The sequence below is a fragment of the Pteropus alecto genome, unplaced genomic scaffold (assembly GCF_000325575.1).
Source record: "Pteropus alecto unplaced genomic scaffold, ASM32557v1 scaffold22, whole genome shotgun sequence".
NCBI lineage: Eukaryota > Metazoa > Chordata > Mammalia > Chiroptera > Pteropodidae > Pteropus > Pteropus alecto.
In genome coordinates this window covers 20,737,570-20,758,094 of record NW_006434839.1, presented here as the reverse complement: position 1 = coordinate 20,758,094, position 20,525 = coordinate 20,737,570, and the positions used below count along the sequence as shown (strand labels likewise).

The following is a 20,525-nucleotide window of genomic DNA, read 5'->3' as shown; positions in this document are numbered from 1 at the left end:
TGCGTGCGTTTGTTTCATAGTGACCACAGAGTAGCAGAGTTATTGGGCAACCAGTAAAAACTTGGTAACTATTCCTAGGAACAGTAATTTCAGTTTGTACCAAGTTATTTTCTCTCTTCAATATTCTATTTAGATCATTCTGTATCATTCTGTTATTGACAATTTTAAATCCTAAGCATTTAATTTTGATTTTTTTTGTATGTACACAATGATCATTTCAAATGACTAAGTGGCATGAGAATTCTTTTATAATTTTATTAAATCTGATTTATGTAGAGACCAGCAACTGCAGATGATTTACACATAGTAACAGGTTATATGCTATAACAAAATGTTGCTTTATGTTGCTGCTGCAGCAGCCACAGTTTTAAGTATAGTTATTACTAAGCTACAATATCACCCAGGTTTTAAAAAAATTATCAGAAGAAGTTCATGCTATTGACTCATTACTCCCATATTTATTATTTTTATTGAAAATCACTACATCTAATTCTGTTGGTTTCCTTCCTGATTGAAAACGTTTGAACCTTAGAAAGCACAGTATTTCTTAAGACATTTGTAACTATTCATTAAAATTGCAATCATGCTGCCTTGTGTGAGTAATGATTTTTTTTTAAAGTTCTTTACACATATGGTAAGCAGGTGACCAATGCTATCTAAGTTTAAAGATGCTGAATGTTCATATAACTGGTATTTGAAATTTTGATGTGTATTGTATTTGTTACTGAATATCAAGAATACTTTTTTTTTCTTGCTCTTATAGAGTAAGTTTAAAATGGAATCTTTTGTAGAAGCACCCATCCTGTTTAGAATGATATAACAGATGCCTGAATGTTCACATATCAAACAAAATGCCAGCTTTCTGTAGAAAAAAGGTGTCAAAAAGTTTCTTTGTACCTTTAACACATGTGATTATGTAGTACAAAATGCAGAGTTTGTAAAATTTCTTGAATATACAGGCAAAAAAAATGAATAATTCAAAACAACTCGTAAGTTCTACATTCTATTGTCCCTTTATAACGAAGGCAGAAGATAGCAGTGTGCTCCCAATAGAGCTGAATTTGCACAAGTTACACCTCTGAAAATGCCAGATGGTCTATGGTCTACTTTTGAGAGCTGTCACATATGTAAAGATTTGAAAAAAGAAAGACAGCTGAATGAGAGCAGTGGATCATTAAAGGGAGAATGAAGGTCCCTAGGCATCACTTGTGTTTTAAGGAGCATTGTGTCGTTCCCATATTAGCGTGCTTTTTTTTTTTTTTTTTTTTTAAAAGCCACACACAATAAGGAAAAGAAATCTGTTTAAAGCCAGGTAGTTATGGTTAAATCAGTCAAATGTTTTTATTCTTTATTTGAGAATAAAATCATGTTTCCAACTTGGTTTTAGTTGTCTTTTTACTGTAAGATTCAAGTCGCACTCATGAAAAATTATCAATTAAGTTAAAATAAATGTCTGTTGAGATAACTAATATCTCTAAGTTTTCTTCAGTTTTTATTTGACATATGCTGCATGCATATGAAAAAATAATAAAACTAAGAAAGTTTTAATGTTAAAAAAAAAAAACTGGAGTGAAGAGATAATACTTGGTTACCTGAACATAATGCAACCGATAGTAGAAATAATTAGGTAACAGTGAAACAAAAATAAATGTACAATCATTTATCTGCCAACAGAAATAGATATCATTTTGAAGACTGAAATGTAGATAAATCATTAAAGATATGTTTGAATATCACTTTGCCCATACCCAGTAATTTGCAAATAGTCAACTTTGATCGTAGAAAAAGGTCAGATCTGTCAGTTTTAGAATTTGGTGACAAGACATAGTTGTCTTTTACTATCTTTACTTTTATTTATTCAGAATGTTTAACTATAACAGTAGTTTTTAATTTAAGTTTTAAAATAATAATTTTAAATTTGTTTTGATTTATGGATTATGACAGGACATTTTTGATTGACGAGTCTCCCCAGCATTGGTCAGTGACATTTCAAAGTAATCAAGCTCTTAGATTGCTTAAATTATTCTTTTTAGAGAAAAAGTGGCCCAACACATTCAATTTATTTGGTGAGATTGCTGGAAAGTGCTCTGAAAAGAACACCAAATTAGGTTTAACTGTCTTCTTTGGCATCCTTTTAAATAAATATGCATAACTAGCTTTATGTTCAATAGCAGTCATTAGGATGTCATTCTAGTTGATACAAGAAGTTTCAGGAGCAGCAAATTAATCTCTAGATCAAATGACTGCTCACCCATAAGAAATAGATCTCCTTTTGCAGATGCTTTGATTGCTGATTTTAGTTATGAGAAAGGTGTATATAGTTTTTAAACAGAGAAGTAACCTTTCTTCTTTTTTTCCTTTTCATCAGAAGTTAGGAGAAAAACAAAATATTTTGATACATTTTACAACCATTAATTTGTGGTATTCCCAAATATTTAATTTTTAGACAATTATTCTTTATTACTAAAGGATTAAAAAACTGTAAGAGGAATTATGTATTAATTTTACAAATCAGTTACAAATATTAATAGACTTGGTATGAAAGCATGCTTTTCTTAAATCAAAAATGAATTTGTCTTCTTGAAATATGTACATTCATGAGTAAAATATTTTGATACATTAAGATAGTTTTCTTCAAGAGACATAGGATATGTGAACTAGAACAGAAGTCAACAATGTGTGCCAAAGGCATACTCAAATGCAAACTTCTTTGATAAAAATATATATCCAGTCTTAGCTGTTCTGCAGGTCACAGATATTCAGTCCCTTTTAGACATTATCAATGCCATATATATCTTATGGCTTTGCAGGCGATACGTTTTTTTAAGTTGAAGAGTTCTTACTATTCAGATTTAGTTTACATTTCATAACTGTTCATAATCATAAATGGAAAATAACACTAATTAAAACAGTAGTTTTAGCTTTTTAAATTCCAAGAAATTATAAAATAATAAATTTTGACCATGGACGGTTTTTGTTGTTGCTCTTGTTTTTAACTGAAATGCTACCTATGATTTGATAACTTTGTTTAGGAGCTACATAATCAAGGTAAATGTTGATTTTAATAATCTCATTACTTAATCTATGTAAACAGATAACTTTTGGGGAGGAACTAGGGCTCTTACTGCAAAAGCCAGAATCCATTTTGGTTAATTTAAATAGAAAATAAATTAATTTCAGCACAGAGACAAGCCCTAAAGTTACACAGCCAAGGATCATGCCTATATATTTAATGGGGCTTCTCTATTGAAAACACCACTTCCAAGACCTTCTTCACTGTCTGAGCTTAGAGGCTCCACCTCCCTGGTGTGGCTACCATCTTGCATTGGTCACTTCTACATGTAAAGCACACTTCTGCTTGATAGAACTTCTGTCACATACCTGCTTCCTAACGGCAGAGGGGTCTAGGAATGGGACAGAGGAACTTACCAAAAATCTGTTAGGGTGTTCAGAAGTGCTGGGCATCACGGATGATGACTAGTTATCCTGCTTGTTTTATGATTCATTATCCAAAGAATCAAATTAGTTTGACCTTCCTTAGTGTCATGCTACTAAAATAGCCTCATATTTTTCTTTTAAGCTAAAAAGTTTTGCTTTTCATATATAGGCATTTAATACATTTAGAATTTATTTGTATGAGATATACATGCATTTACATTCACACACACATACATTTTAGGAACTTTTTCTGCTGTTCCATTGGTTTATATGTCTATATCTGGACCAGCACCGTGCTGCTTTAGTTATTGTCAATTTTTTCTTTTTTTTCTTTTTTAATTTATTTTAGTTTATTTTTTAAATTAATTTTTATGATGACATTGATTAATGAAATCCAATACCTTTCAGATGTACAATTTAACAATAAGGAATATATATATTGCATTGTGTGTTCATCTCCTATAATTAGATTTCTGTCACCACATATTTGACTGTCATTTTTAATAAGACTCTTTATTTAGTAAGTCAAGTCCCACAATTCTCTTTTTCTTCCTTAAAATTTCCTTAGTGATTCTTGATTACTCTTCCTTATAAACTTTTGAATTAGCTTGCCAAGTTCCATAAAAATGCCTGTTGGAATTTTTATGGAAATTATACTAAATAAGTAAATTGGAGAGAATTAACGTATCAGAATTAACCTTTATACTCTCTACACTTATTAAGTCTTTCTTTTATGACCTTCAATAAAGTTTTATAATTTTTGTTATAAAATCTGTGCCTAATTTTTTGTAGCTTAATTTCTAGATACTTACAGGTATTTTTTTTTTCTCTTGGCTTTTTTTTTTTTTAGGGTGTGGGGTGTAGATTATTGCTGTTATTGTAAAGAGTTAATTTTTCTCTTGTATATTTGCTATTTGGTTCCTCTTGGCATAGAGGAACTTTGTTGTGATTTAATGTGATTAATCTTATCTATATTTCTTGCTTAATTCTTAGTTTTTCAAGAGTTATAATTTCTTAGATTATATACACATATCAAAAATGTTGTTTATTTCTTTCAAAGACTCAGACCTATTATTTCTTTTTTTGCGCTTATTGCTTTCACCAGAACCTCTAGTGTAATGTTCCATCAGAGCGGGAAAAGTAGGGATTCTTTTCTTGGTTCTGACCTAAATGGGAGCATGTCTAAAACGTCGACATTTAATTTTGGAACATAAGTTTTATCAGATTAAAAACATACTCTTCTATTCCTAACTGTTAATAAATGGTTTATTTTAAAATCAAATTAAGGAATAAATAAAGAAAAATTTCTTCTCCAGGGTTTTAAATGGAATTAAAAAGAAAACTCTATTTCTCTAATATTATCTAGCTTGATACCTGACATCTTTTTTCTTTTATTTCGAAAGATAATTGAATAGTTTAGTGTTATCAGGGATAGCAAGAGAATACTTTAGTGTCTCTAGCAAAAGAGGACTTGGTACATATAAAACAATCCACTTTTACTGTTGAATGAGGATTGAATTATTTTTTTAGATTTCTAACTTAAATTTTCTTTAAAAAGAAAACACTGTTTTCTCTTCTCTTTTTACATCCATTGGGTAAAGTTGCCTTTGAGGATTCCTTTTCTCATTTTCCTTTTTAGTATACTTTCTCTATGTTTATTTGTTATTATTTATGTTACATTTCATGTTTATTATAATTATGTCCATTTTTATTAGTATTTTACTTTCTTTTCCTTTCCTCTTTATTTTTAGTATCATGGGTGAAATCCAAAAAAAGTATGCTACTGAATGTATTTTGATTATTTTCAAATATTAATTTCTTTTTTAACCAGATAAACTTTTCCTGTTTTTTTTTTTTTACATAGCCCAACCTCAGCGCTTGCCTCAGCTTCAAACTTCAGCCCAGGAACTGAGTGAAGAAGAAATAGGCAAGATAAAGAACTGCCACAAAAGTCTGAGCAATGGAAATGGAATTCACCATGGGGACAAATATGTATCTTCAGAAAATCAAAAACTTTCAGCACCTGTTTCGCAAAAAATGCATAGAAAAATACAATCCAGCTTGTCCGTAAACAGCGATATCAGTAAGAAGAGTAGAGTGAATGCAGTCTTTTCCCAAAAGCCAGGCTCTTCACCTGAAGGTAAGTTTGAGATATATGCATATTTTATTTGACCAGGTATAAAATAGTTTTCACTAATAATTATTTGATCAAGCAAACTTAAATGAAGAATCTTGCTCATTTGCCAGACAAACAGAGATTTTGGTAAAATGCAACTTAACTTTCCTAAAGGAGAGCACCGGCTATGAAAGGAAATATTTGTAGTTGACATCCTACTTTTAGATTATTGTCTCCTAAAGTGAGTAGTCATTACTTTAAATATAACTGCTATTCTTTTTTTTTTATACCACATTTAAAAATATGAATACAACATTATAGTGACATATGAACATGTGTAAGTATTTTTTTTCTTCCTAATGTAGTATGTTATTCTGTGGTCCAGAGATAAGATTACCTGCTTGTATTTTTGTCTTGTAAATCGATTCTTAAATATGTAAAACTAAAACCAGAAAAGGATTTGTTAATTTTCATGTTCTTGCCAGGGGTGGGCTAGGTGATCTCTGTTGCTTGACTGACCAGTGTCTTCTGGCCACCAGTGCTGCCACCAACCACCCTGATACCCTGCCCTATCCAAGCTCACTGCGGCCTTGCCTTTAGCTCCTCATAGGAACTAGTTATTATCTCTTCAATTCTGCCTCATCCTGCCCTTGCCCAGGTTAAATAAAGTCAAGGTTACTATGAACCTGAGAAAGCTTACTGTTATTATAACACAAACCCAGGTGATGACAATGTGTTTATAACTTACAGACATTTTTTTAAAATATATAAATAGCTTGCTGTATTATATTTAAAAAAGAATAATCTCCCCTCTATACCTAAGGTCTCACATTTCTCCCAAAGTATCCTTGTTCCTCTGCTCTTCATCTTTCTACTTTTTAGCCATTCTTGAGCATCACAACTCAAATATTCTATTTTCTGATATATATAATTTTCATGAAATCTTAAATAATGGAAATTCTATGGATGCCTCTGAAATTGGCTGTGCTTATTCATAGAGATAAATTAAGTTGTAAATAGGAAATCATATTGAGAGTTACCCATAATGAAGGGGAGAAAGGATATTACTTTTTGGCTACAGGTGTCTCAAACTCAACTAAGGTAAAGTGTTAGGTTGATCAAATGATATGATAATAAATGGTCTGCATAGATCCAGGTCAGTGACACTACTTTCCAAACTAATTAGATTGAAAGGGACATGATTGACACTTTAAAATGAGTTTGACATGTTAGCTGCATGGTCATCTCTGAAGCATAGGTAGGCTGTTAACTAAACTGGCTCTCCAAGGAGTTGGGAAGGCAATGCAATTTTCTTTAGAGGATCTTTGCTTCTAGGTGATTGGGTAAAATAATTGAATGCAATTGAATTCTACTTGTTTTATACATTTGAATTTACTTATTATGCCCCTAACCTCTTATTTTCCATTTGATATTTAATTATTGTAAAGAATAGTAACATTTACATATCACTCCAACTTGAAATTGCTTATGGAATTTTTATAAAATTTTTCATTATTTTCTTACTTATAATATCACGTGTGAATAATGAAGCTTTATGAGCAAAATATAAAGGAAAAGGAAAATCAATAGTATATAAACGAAATCTCTCTTCCTCCCCTTCTCCCTTTTCCCTTTTTCATTTTCTCCTCTTACATACACACACACTTTTGGCCCACCACAAAGATATGAATAAGAGAAGTCCCTTGTAATCCTGATTTAATCACAAAACATGTTCTTGATTGGGTTTGGGGGGCATAAGGAGTATAAAACAAAATGAAGATAACTAAATACATTGTACAATGTCCTATCCATAACTTCACTCTTAGGCTATAGAATTTAGCCAGTTGTAGGTTTATTTTGTTTTGACTGATGTAAATTCCATTGTCCAAGTTCATATTTTCTCAAAGTTAGATGTCTTCATGCTTTTTTTTTTGCTATTTAAGGTTGTGGTCTGAAATTTTTGTTGTTTCTGATTTTCAGTTTTGAAGTTAAGTTTATTTTCTGGCATTGTGCCGTAGATAAACAAATGAACAAACAGAACAAGCACAGAACTGGTAGATGGCAAATTTAAAAGAAAACATTCTCAGCTCTGCCATCAGCTAGCTGGGAGACTTGGGTTTCTCTGGGGCTTATTTTTTTACCCCCCCCTATAAAATGGTGTGCTTTAGAAATCTTCAAAGTAAGTTTTGATTTCAAGATTCTGTGATGCTCTCTCTACAGCAAAGCTGCTTCATTCTCAGGACAGATCTTTTGCTGCGTAGACTGTGAGGGATACTTGGTTGAGGAGAAATCTAACACCTGAAGAATAGAATAAGGCAACAGCAGAAAGAGTTTTGATGAACAGGGATAGCATCAGGATTTCAGAAGTCCTATATTTCAGAACAGAAAGTTCTGAACAGGCTCAATTTGTGAAACTTATCAAAATGATTAGAAATTATTTTTTAAAAAGAAATAACAATGGGGAGATTTAATAGCTCAAATGTTTTCAGTTCTGTGGTTTTCTTTTTGTTTCACATTTTTCTTGTCTTCATCATCTATGCCTGTTCTTTCAGCAAAATGATCAAATGAATAGTAAAAGAATATTCACTGAAAACCTCAAAAAATATCTACCATGCCCAGTTTAGCGATGTTTTTTTTTTTCCTATATAAGTGGTGCTTGTGGTTATGATATTTGTGTTGCACATAAATAATATTGACAAGTAGAGGGGCATTTTTCTGGTTCAGATGACAGAATTCAATATTAAACCATTTCATAGTGTTTCATTAAGAACACTAAAGGTTTTGCTGACCAAATTTGGAAAAGACTGCTAGGATATGGGTCTGTTGCTTATACGGAGTTGCTTGTCCTAGCCACATAGTTGAGACAGTGGGTTGGTGACATATTTTAATATGTCTTTAACTATGGGTTACCTAAAGCCTGAATGCAAAGAGACATGTGCTCCATCATATTCTCTTTTTAAGCTATGTTGATTCATGTAGTTAGTTCCATAGATTCATTGTATATACCAGGTATTGTTCTACCTGCTTCGCTCAAAGGAACTCATTTAATTCTCCCAAAAGCACTGTAATTCTATGAATTTTATGTAATTATCTGATTATACATGAGAAAACTGAGGAACAGATAGGTTAAATGAACTCACCAAAGTCAATTGGCACATGATAGAATTGAGATTTAAACCCAGACAATTCTGGCTCCACAGTCTATGCTATTAACCACTGATATTTTGCCTTATTAAAGTCCTCTGAGTAAAGGGTAATTTATTGGCCATTACAATATCATATTGGATGTTGGTGTTACAGCTGCAAGTGAGGCAGGGATCTTCTTATTAGTATAGATTTGCCTTTCTACTAAAATTAAAAAAAAAAATTCTAACACCTATACTCAATGTTCATTTTCCTTCTCTACTAGACTCCAAATTACCAAAAGCCTGGACTGTGTCTGAGTCATTTTTTTTTCCTTGTTAATTTACAGTGATACCCCAGTACTTTAGCTTCAAAGAGTTTCCCAGGAGTTAATAAGCAATACAATGTTTTATTCCAAACCACTTTATCCTCCTCTTTCTTGAAACAAGCAATGGAAAATAAAGTATGTGCTCACGTTCATTATAAAAATGTTCTTGTAAAAAGTTCTTTTTATGCAATAGAGGAAAAAAATACCATGTGAGAAAATATTGTACATTTTATTTAAAGGTATTTAAATTAGTAGACTTCTACTTGTTTTGTTTAATTAAATATTTTCATACATACTTTAATTTTATGATTGCATCACCCAGTGTAGAGTTTTAAGACTAAATGTTTAAGATTCTTGACCTTTGAAATAATTATAGCATAATTTAGTATCATATAACATTCAAATTGCCAAGGGTTTTCATTAGACTTTAAGATAGTTTTCTTATCCTAGGAATGGCAAATCCTAACACATTTTAGGTGTTCCAGTTACAGCTGTACAATTTTGTAAAAATTAAGTTCCAACAAAGATATTTTTAGAAGAGATTTTATGCTTTTCAGCAATGTTTGATAATTTACACTTCATGTTGGTATTATAGATTTAGTATTTATAGAGAAATGTATATCCAAACCCAGCAGCTCATTGAACACAAATACTGAACGAGAGAGTCGGGAGCATCATATACGAAGCAGCACCCAGAATCAGGCTTGTTTTTAATCACACGGAGGAAATATACGCTAGTCATTAGAGCATAGACTGGAACTAGTCTTGGGTTCATATATTGGCTTTACCACTCACTTGCGATGTGTCCTTGGGTAGGTTTCTTAACCTCTTTGTGCCTCAGTGTCTTATCTATAAGATGGGGATATTATTAATACTTACTTCATAGGATTGTTGTGAAAAGGAGTTGATACTGTATTTAGTTGAGTTAGAACACAGCTGGCCCAGATGAAATATTTGAAGTGTTACCTCTGGTTTTCATCATCATTCTTAAGGAGCACGCAGGGAGAGGTCAGGTATGTTAGCTTCCTGGAGAAGGCAATGCCTGGACGGAGATCTGAAAGATAAGGTGAGACTAGGGAGTTGAGGGAAGAATTCAAGGCTGAAGGGGCCTTAAGGAATAATGCATTTTGTGCAGTGACCCATAAACTAATTATTGTTGCTAAGAAGTTGAGTTAGGAGAAATGAGCCTGGAATGGTGAGAAAGAACTAGTCCGTACGCAGCCTCGAACGCTCTGTTCTTCTTAAGCTGTATAGCCAGATATATATGACTTCTCTGAAGGACATCATTTTATATCAATTATACTGTATATTTCTTTGAAACATTATATTTTATTTTCTCTCCAATAATGCAGAAATTCGTAGATCAGTCATCTGAAACCAGGATGCCTTCTTACCTGTAATAAATACTGTACCTGCACTCTAATTTCCTTTACAATCTTTTTATACTTTAGTCATGAACTATTATCAAAAATGAAACCAATGAATTGGGTTTAGACTTTTTGACCTTAGGAAGCTAACAAGCTCTTTAGGAAGTCCTTGGACCTATGGAAGGACTTAAGTTCAGTCCTCCGATTTTACTGGTTCTTTTTTTTTTTTTTTCCTTTAAACTGGCCTCTTGGCTTATCTCTATGACCTTTCTCTGTCTCTGTTTTTAGACTCCCCTTCTTTCCCTCTTTTCAGTGTATTTCCCCTTGTATTCCGAATGTAGCAGTTTTTCAGAACATACCATAGACACAGGGCAACATACCCTTGGTAGGAGTGACTCTCTGGGAGACAGTCTGGGTGAGGCAGGCACAGAGCCTTCAAATGGGATATAGCACAATTGAGCAGGACAGTTTGAAACGCCCACTAAGTGACTCATATATGTCCCTTCCTTGAGAATCACTGGTAAAATGGTAAAAAAAACATTTTTCCTTGACCTTACTGCTTCCCTTTCTCTCCTCATCATCCTGACCTAACTCCTTGCACTTGAAATTGTGCTGTCACTGAAATGCTTAAAGGTTCCTTCACGCATGGTTAAGTGACACAGCTGAATGCCTTTGCTTCTTTTCAGCCTGGAATGTTCTCATAACTTTATTTGCCTTCTTGACCTGTGCACATATTTTTCAGAACTTAACTCAGTAATCATATCCTGATCCTCAATGTTGGGCTAATTGTCTCTTTTTTGGGTCTCCATGGTACCCTCTATATATATACAAAGTGATACTGAAGTTTATCTGTTTTCCTGTCTGTCTTCCTGCACTAAAATGTAGTCTCATTGAAGGCAAAGACTCGGTCTTGTTTATCCCTTAAATTCTAGCACACAGCCTAGTGCCTGGCTTATCATCAGTGTTCAGTAAATGCTGAAGCAAGTAAGAAATATAAACCGGAGAACTTTGATACTTATTCTTTAACATCTGGTAGACATAATGGTCAAAACCTCAGGAATGGCTGAAATCCTCAAGGAGAGAATGTGGAGAGATAAAAGAGAGTATAAATATTTGAGCTAAAAAAAAAAAAGGCAAAAGAAACTCAATTGAGGTAAGATTGGAACTCAGAACTCCTGCATCCAACCCCATGAAGTGTTCTCCTTATTTTATACAGTTTTCAGTTAACTACACATTCCCAAATCCTAAAACCAGAAAAATAATTAGAAAAGTAAAATTGAACTTGAATGGTTTATTCTTTGTTTTAGTAGTATTGTAAAATCCTTTTTTTTTTTTTTTCTCCATAGGAAGTTCTCAGGAAGTTCTTCATAGGAAGTTTGCCTGTAATTGTAGAAGTTCTAGTATTTTAGTGAAAGGATTATAATAGGACTTTATGGTATGACCGTAGTGTTATAATCTGAGCTTCCAGAAACCAATTTTCTGGGACTTTGGCAAAATATGTTGCTGCATTTCTCAAAGCGCTTAATGTGCTTGGATGATATTTTGTTCTATTTTCCCAGACACAGTGCCTTCTATCCCGTGTCAGAATAATTGTGTGGGAGAAAGGTTTGGAATTCTGCTTTGCGATGCAATATTTGCCAGTTCAATGAAAAATGGGATTTTAATAAATTTCACTGCTCAGCTAACAAACTGTGGAACAACAGTAATACAAAGAGAAAGGTGTGTGTATGTGTGTAGAGAGCAGGCATGATCAAAGTTGAATATGTCAAAGTATAAACCATTCTGCAATTATAAATCATCACTTTTAATTTACTTGAAATATTTAATCAGCTGTTCTTAAAAACGACAAACAATTATCTATCTAAAATATTTTTAAGTGGTAAGTGTTACTTTAGGGCTGAAAGTAAATATTTAAATACACTTTTTTAAGAAAATAGGTTAACTATATAATTTATGACTTATAGTAAATTATTTTTATACCCATCTATTTGATGAGGAGCAAAGGGAAGATTTTATGAGGTCCTGAAATATATATATATAATTTAACATTTATAATATAGAAACACCTTAAATATGCGTCAAATCTGTGAGCACTTCTTTTATAATAGCTGACAGCTTTGCAGTCTATGTTAGAGAAGAAGTAGATGCTATCAGCTGTGTATGAATTCCACTTTTGTTTTTTTTGGTTTTATAGACAAGCCGTTTTAGGCCACCGCTCTAAGAATTTAAATTAGCTTAGCATTCACTCAGGAGATGGGTGGGGAGGAAATAAAACAATGGAGATACAGATAAATTGGCCAGGAAACTTTGCGGTGTGGGGTGTCAGAGTGAAGCGACTATTTTAGAAACTCAGCTTCAGAATAATAGGCTAAATGGAAAGAATCGAACAAATCTTACGACCCTATTAATACACCAAAGTTTTAATTCTTTTCTTTGTACAGTGTTGAAAAGTTTAGGTGATGTTTTTTGTTAGGTCAAACAATAAAGCTAAGTAAATTGGTCAGCTAGCTTCTCTAAGATGAAAGATTACTTTCAACACAAAGAGCTGTGCCAAGGCAGGTAGTGGAGAACTTGAAGGTTTTTGTTAGGATTTGAGGATTGTATGAGGGGCCTGGGCCAAGGCTAAAGCTGAATAGAAGTGGAGCAGCAGTCAGACATGTAGCCTAAGCAGGACTGTCATTAATTTTGTAGTTCCATTAGCTGTGGAAGTGAATAGAAATTAGGAAATCATGAGGAATAGCTGAATGTAGTTTGAGGCTGAGTGTAAATTGAATTTTAGACCTGTTCAGTTTCAAATGATAGTACACAGTCCAAGAGAACTTGAAAATATACACTGGAGCCTGAGAGGAGTTAGAAGCCAGCATACTAATTTACATTTGTTCTCTTAGAGAGGATATTGGAAACTGAATCTGGGTGAGTTTTCTTAAGTAGAGATTTAAGATAAAAGGTCAGATGGATGAGAACTAAGTGACTCAGGGATCACTGAATGCCAGCCAGTTTGGTGGGACAGGAATGTGGGTTAGGCTTGAGCGCTTGGGAGACAATCCCACGGAATGTTAAGACTTTTCTCCAGAGGTGATGTCAGATAGAATAAATCAGAGTGAGGCCATGGCACTGATAAGATAGCCTAGGGGAGAGATTAGAGCAAAGAGAAGAGGAAGATTATCTGGCTGAGAGCAAATAATAAGAAGGGTGAGAAAAGAAACAAATTGGAGAGGGTGGTGTCATAGAGGCTGGGGAAGGAGTATTTTAAGGAGAGAAAGAGGACTGCAACAGATACTGAACCAGTTATTGTCGACACCTTCAGTAGGATGAGTATTGAAATAATTCTTTTGGATTTAACAATGTGGGTGTCATTTGGTGACCTAATTAAGAGACACTTTCATGGAGAAGCCAGTGTGACGTGGGGAGTGGAATGTGAGGAAACAATAGCTCCAAAAAGGCCAAACTCCAGAGTAGAAGTGTGGGTCAGGGAGGCCATTTTGTTTATTTTGTGTTATTTTGTTTTAGTATGAGAAAGATTTGAGTATGTTTATATTTGGTTGGAAAGAATTCAAGAGAAAGAGAAAGTTTGAAAATTTTAAGAAGGTAATAATGACACTTTCTTGACAAGCCAACATATCATTTCTTTACAGTTTAGATCTAGAATTCAGTATACTGAATTATGTGAATGCACATCTATTATAATAACAAGAGATCTGAGCAACCAGAGAAGCCTTTAGTGAATGGTTAACCTACATGACTCCATCCTGTATGGGTTGCATAGTCGATTAATATTAGAAGCCTTTGAGTAACTTTTATGAAATGGCTTTATATGAGGAAATGTAACCTTTCAAATAGTTTAAATGCCTATATCAAGTTCTACTCCTACCTCATTCCAGGAGCAGTAATTGCATTTGAACATAAGGCATTGACAGAGCAGGCATTTATGATTCTGAGTTCCAATTTTGACACTTTTTGTTTTGGACCACAGGTTGATGGAAGTTGATAACTTCTTATATTTTGGTTTGTTAACGCCTCTAATTGCATTTAATAATAGCTTTTACACATAATGTAGTATTAGAAAGGATGTACAATGAAACATAAACAAGTAAACAAGCAGTTAAAGCCTTAGAAGAAAAGTATAGAAAAGATGAATAAGGAAACATAATTCAGAAAAATAAAAAACGGTAGCTTAATTTTAAAATGTTAAATTTATATTTGCTTGTGAAGAGTAGGACACATTAAAAGACTTGAAAAAGTTAAGACTTAACCTATAATAAAGTGGAATTTTGACTAATTGTGGTAGTCTTGTACGCAGTGATGCTGATCATTTTTGATTCATCGGCTTCTTTGAGAATCTGACAAATTTTTAATACAAGATGTTAATAGAATCCTTTTCCTTTTGTGTTGTTCCTGGAGGTAACCAAAGATATTAGATACATTCAGGTATCTTATTCTAATGTCAGATGGCTCTAAGAACTGAACAATGAAGTGGGGAGCAGATAATGGAGGGCCTAATAAGCTAGAGTTTTGATTTTGATCTGAGCGAACTGGGAAGCCAATGGCAAATTTTGAGCAGATAATTGACATAATCTGACTAACCATTTTTAAGCACTGCCTGCCTTTTGTACTAAGAGTAGGCTACAGGTACACAAGGACCAAAGAAGAAGAGGCCTGCTGTGTGACTCTTGCAATAATTCATATGGGAGATGACGGAGTTGGGTCAGAGTAGCAGTGGCAAGATGTTGCATATGGATATATTTTGAAGGCAAAGTAAGATTTACTAAAGGATGAAATTTCACTGTGAAAGAAAGATAGGGATTAAAGATGACTCTGACTTATTTGACCTGAGCAGTTGAAAGTATGGAGCTATAATTAATGCAGATTGGAAGACTGTGAGAAGAACAGTTTGGTTTGGGGAGGAAGATCAGGAGTTTGAATTTCAACACTTTGGATTTAAAATGCCTGTTATCTATCCAAGTGATGATGTGAAATAGGTGGTTGGATAGAGGAGTCTGGAGTTCAGAGGAAAGGTCTGCAGGTGGAGAGACACGTTTTGTGAGTCACTAGAGTACAGAATGTTCAGTGGATAGGATCACCTAGGACTGGGGTCTCAACCCTGACAGCCTGGGTATTTGTAGTAAGAGCTTCTGGGCTTTACCCCTAGAATGCAATGGAATGGGGCCAAGGCATCAGCATCCTTTAGAAGCTCTCCACATGATTTTAATATGCATGTAGGATTAAGAACTGTCCAGAAAGTAGGTAAAGTTAAGTATTCCAAGAACTGAGCCCTGAACCACTTCAGTGTAGAGAGGTCAGAAAATGAAAGGGAACCATGAAAAAGAATGGAGATGAATAATGTAATCCATAATGCAGAAGGAACCAGTAAAGAAAGACATCTTAGAAACAAAGTGAATAATGTGTTTCAAGATTGAGAGAATGATCATGTATCAAATGCAACTGCATTTGATATCAAACGCATTCATTAATAAGACGAATGAGAAGTGACCACTGACATTGTTTTCTGAAGATCATTGGTGGCCTTCATACTTTGGTGTTGTGATGGGGACAAAAGTCTAATTGCAGTGGGTTCTAGAGAGAATAAAAAAAGAAAAAAAAAAAAAAAGATTGCAAGTCTTGGCTACTCCAAGGAGTTTTCCTGAACGAAAATAGTAGAAGGGCTGTGAGCTAAAGGGGAATGTGTTTAGAAATGGGATTTTATTTGTTGAGTGCTGTTGGTATGTGCTCATGGAGAGGAGATATTGATGATTCAGGAGAAGGATACCCTTGAGTAGATGAGAGGGGAAGAGATCCATTACAAAATACTTTCTATTGTGGTTATAGATTGGCATCTGTATCTATATCTATACCAATATTTAAATCATATCATCTCTTTCAGTTTTTAGATCATTAGAAGAAAGTAGCCATGCTTTGAGGTGATCTTTTATAGTGACTGCTTTAATACAGTGCCTTATACCTATGAGGTACTTTCTATTTAGTTAACTAGGTCTTTCAAATGACCAGTAGGGTTTTGTATAATAGATTTGCAGTTTTGGAAACCTTCCATAGAAGAAAACCTTCCATGTTATCATTTGGAATGATGTTAAATATGCTAAAAGTTTCCATTCATTTTAGAAGGATTTCAAAAAAATTATTTCATGGTTATAATAATGACACTAGACACTGCATAATACTATAATTCTCCAAGGAGGAAGTTTTGGGGGAGAGATAGGAATGTGCAGGATGTTTTGAATCTTCTGACGAAAATTGGATGATGACTCATGATGTCTCTTGTAGTTTATGAAGTGTAGACATAGGGGAAGTGGTATCAGAGTATTGTTCACTGAATATAATTTTTATCTTCAAATATTTGAGGTGACCATTAAAATAAAACTTTATCTCAATGCTCACGATAAATCAAAACTTTCTTTATATTTTGTATTTAATTTTAGCCTAAATTTTTCCACTTTAGCTGAAGTGTTTTACCTTTTAAAAAATTAACTTCATTTTTGAGGATAGAAGAATTGAAATATTTAAATCAGCTGATACACTGAAAAAAACAAAATACTGTTGTATAATCCATATCTTAATTCATGTCTAAATGCCATGTGGTCTGTCCACAGACAATCTTGAAAAAAAAGAGAGAATTCAAAATTTTAAGCCTAACTGTGTTATATTTATGTTCCTTTGTCTTTAATTAAAATTGTTTTGATAATACTATATATTTTATTGTTGTCTTAGGTTCCTTCATAAATTTCCTATTTTTCTCCATTATTTTATTACCACATTATTTCAATTCCTTCCTTTGTGTATCCCTACTATTATCTCTATATACTCAAAAGATCTATTGCTTTGCTGACTAAATAGACACTAAAATGTTTAACAAGAGAGAATTATAGTATTGGGGGAAACTAACTTTAAACATGGAATTTCTAAAAAAGAAGATTCTGAAGGAGCAGGATCAAAAGTATGCCTTTCATGTCTAGGAATATGTCTGTCCATCTGTGTCTCTCTCTCCTCCCTTCCCCTTCTCTCCTTTATCCCTCCCCGCTTTCTCTCCTTTTCTTACTTTCTCTTCCTCCTGATTCATTTCAGTTAGAACTTTTGCCTGATTTCGTTAAACAATTTATTGCAATTTAGAAGGACTCAAGTGGCAGTGATTCATGACATTTTCAATAGTAATGTTTTAAAACTTTTTCCAAATAGTTTTATTCTTAACTTGTATGTTTGTGAGTATGGGTGCATAGTTTAAAAAAAAAAAAATAGCTCCAAAAATCTTCATCTAAGACTCAAAACTTTTTTAACAATAATTTTTTTTTCTAGATTGAATTAGATTCTCATAGTATTTTAGTTGTTTTCTTTCAGAATACATATTTGCTTTGCTATTTATTTTGTTTTTTTCTAATTACATTCTCAAATGACGCTGCGTGTCTCTTAAAACTAATTGAAATAATGCAGAAATACTAGTTTCTCTTAGAAATATTTTCATTAATTTTAATACTTACATATACTGTTAACTATTACACTTTCGAGAACCATTTAAAATTAATTTGTGCAACTCTCAACTACTAAAAAATAGGCTAGAAGGGAGCTCATGATATAAAGTTGCTATATTTCTGAAAAACTCTTACAAGGTGAAAAATGTTTTATATTGAAGGTCTGAGTATACTAGGAAGCTATTTGAAAGATTCACTTATGATCCCTCTGCTTAGGGGTTCTTTGCTTTGGGAGGGGGTCCGTGACTTTGATGAGAAAAAAAGAGCAACTTAATTTTATTAACTTCCATCTTTTAAATGAAATTTAACATTTCTCTCAACTATAAATGTAAGTAATAACCTTCAGTTGCATTTTTAGTACCTGTGACTTTGTCACTGAAACTTTAATATTATAGTTATTGCAGAAATCATGAACTATAGCATAAATATATATAAATCACTACTTTAAAATTAGAGTAGTTATCAGACTACCACTAGATCTTGTTATTAATGTGTTACAAAATGCTGCACATATTTATTCTACCTCCATTTAAAAAATTATGATAGCTATTTCAATATAATTGTTTTCTTTTGAAATTATTTTTATTTTATTTTACACATTTAAAAATATTATTTTGCGTAAGTGGTATACACACACACACACACACACACACAAACAAGATTACCTGCTGTAGCCCCCTTGGCATCCTTTATAGTATAAATAATATCTTTTGTAATGTACTTGTTTTATAAACTTATATTTCTGCATGCAGTTTTCATAACATAGAAAACAGGTTTTTTTTATAGCTTTTTTTTTGATCATATGAAATTGAAATAAGAATAAAGGACATATCCAAATTTCTACCTTAAAAAACTAAACTATAGTAAATAGTAAATTCCCGTTGTTCTCATGTTTGTATTTTAATGACATACTTTTACCAAGGCATGGATACAGAGACATGGAGAAAATTAACTTCATGGTTTTGCATGCCACAATTTGGGTAATCATAATTTAACTCTCCATAAATAAGTACAGGAGAAAACAGGAAGCATATCAAAAGTCAACAACCTGGTGAAAGGTTTGTTTCAGGGCTCTCAGTCAAATTTTCCAAAGGGATTTTAATTGATAAGAAACTTAGTGTGGTCTCAGGACCCCTTCTCACCTCAAGACCCTGATAATTTGCACTGGCTTCCCTACTTCTTATACTCTTGACTGAAGGGAAAAAGGAAGGTGGTACACATTTTCTCAAGTGGATATAGAAGGCAGTTAGAAGAATAAACTTGAATAATTATAAAACAGTTTTCTCAGGGAAATTAATCATATTCCATATTTTGAAGGGGAAATATTCATAAAGATAAATAATAGTTGTCTCCTAGAAGATTGAGAAATCCAGGATTTGGGGGGAAATGTGAAAATAATTGAAAGAAAAGAAGAAAATAGATGAATATGCTAGTCTTCCAAAGACATATTAAACCTGCTTAAATTTCTGCTCTGACTTCTCTTGGGAAATCAAATTGGAGAAACTGGACCTCTTGGGGAATAATATTCCTATACCATAACATAATTTAAAGTTGACACTGGAAGTTGAAGTTTATTTTTTTCCTAATAATTATGCTCAGTGAGAAATTGCATTTTGGAATGACAGAAGAATAGTTTTTTTAGAAAGAACTTTTCAACATCTATGGTAGATATCTCCTAGAAAATGTGTTCTGTGGAGTGACAGAAGTTAAAGTTAAACCAAAAGTAATCTTTGCTTCAGCCCATACAAATGAATTTCATCAAGTCAACAGGTATTTATTAAGGGTTTGCTATGTGCTCAGACCTGTGTACTAGATTCTGTAAAGCAGTCCCATTTTATTTTTCACCTAGTGCCTTTAATTATTCTTGTTACATTTTTTCAAAATATACTTTTAGTTAGAAATAAGTATAAACATACTGGCTCTCGAACCCCAATTGACCATATATATGTATCTGCCCTCCCATACATTTTCTTCCTAATCCAAATTTGTATCTCTTGATGAATCACCTAACTTTCCTGAGACCCTGTCATTATGGCATACCTGTTTTTAAGAACCAAAAATCAAGATTGTCTTTTCAACAAGTTGCTGAGCACTACTGAAGAAACCTTGATGTCCATTAAAATCACTGTCACTTACCCATGTGTGGTCTCGAATCTCAACTGGATTCCCAGATTCACTCACCAAATCTTCCATGTCCCTAAATTGTTCAACAAATCATTATCAGGATTGATCTTTGGCAAGCACTCTTTTGGGTACTGGGCTGAGCTGTGAACTCTGAAGACAAGCAGACCTTCCTCTCCCATTTTCCACAATGGCTATTTCATTTTGTTGCTAGTTCTCATTAAAACGAAACTCCTCAAAACTTTCTCTTACTCTCCATGAAGAGAAGAGGCCATCTAGCAATTCCTTCAGGGTCTGTCCACTTTGGGCCCCACCTACAAACTTACCTAAATTTGAACCTGCTTTTATCTTCCATTTCAAAGAGAGATGCCTCCCTTCCTGTTGCTGCAGATCCTAATGTCCACTCACTCCACTGAGTGGCTCTTTTCATATTCTATTTTAACTCTTTTCCAGAGAACAGTACACATATGCAAGCCTTTCCTATTCAACAGTGTATATATTTAGAGTGTAAGTGTTTGTGCATATCTCTTCCTTGATTCTGCATCCCTTTGAAG

The 20,525-nt window shown here is 33.2% G+C and overlaps 1 protein-coding gene across 3 annotated transcripts in view; it reads left to right on the top strand.

Moving 5' to 3' along the window:
• The window catches only part of MDFIC (MyoD family inhibitor domain containing), an 84,490-nt gene that overhangs the window by 42,655 nt on the left and 21,310 nt on the right, over positions 1 to 20,525 (top strand). For all 3 annotated transcript variants that reach the window (XM_015588411.2, XM_006910594.3, XM_025045895.1), the window contains one exon: positions 5,303 to 5,578. In XM_015588411.2, the coding sequence (XP_015443897.1) occupies positions 5,303 to 5,578 (276 nt within the window). The remainder of the gene's footprint in view (positions 1 to 5,302; positions 5,579 to 20,525) is intronic.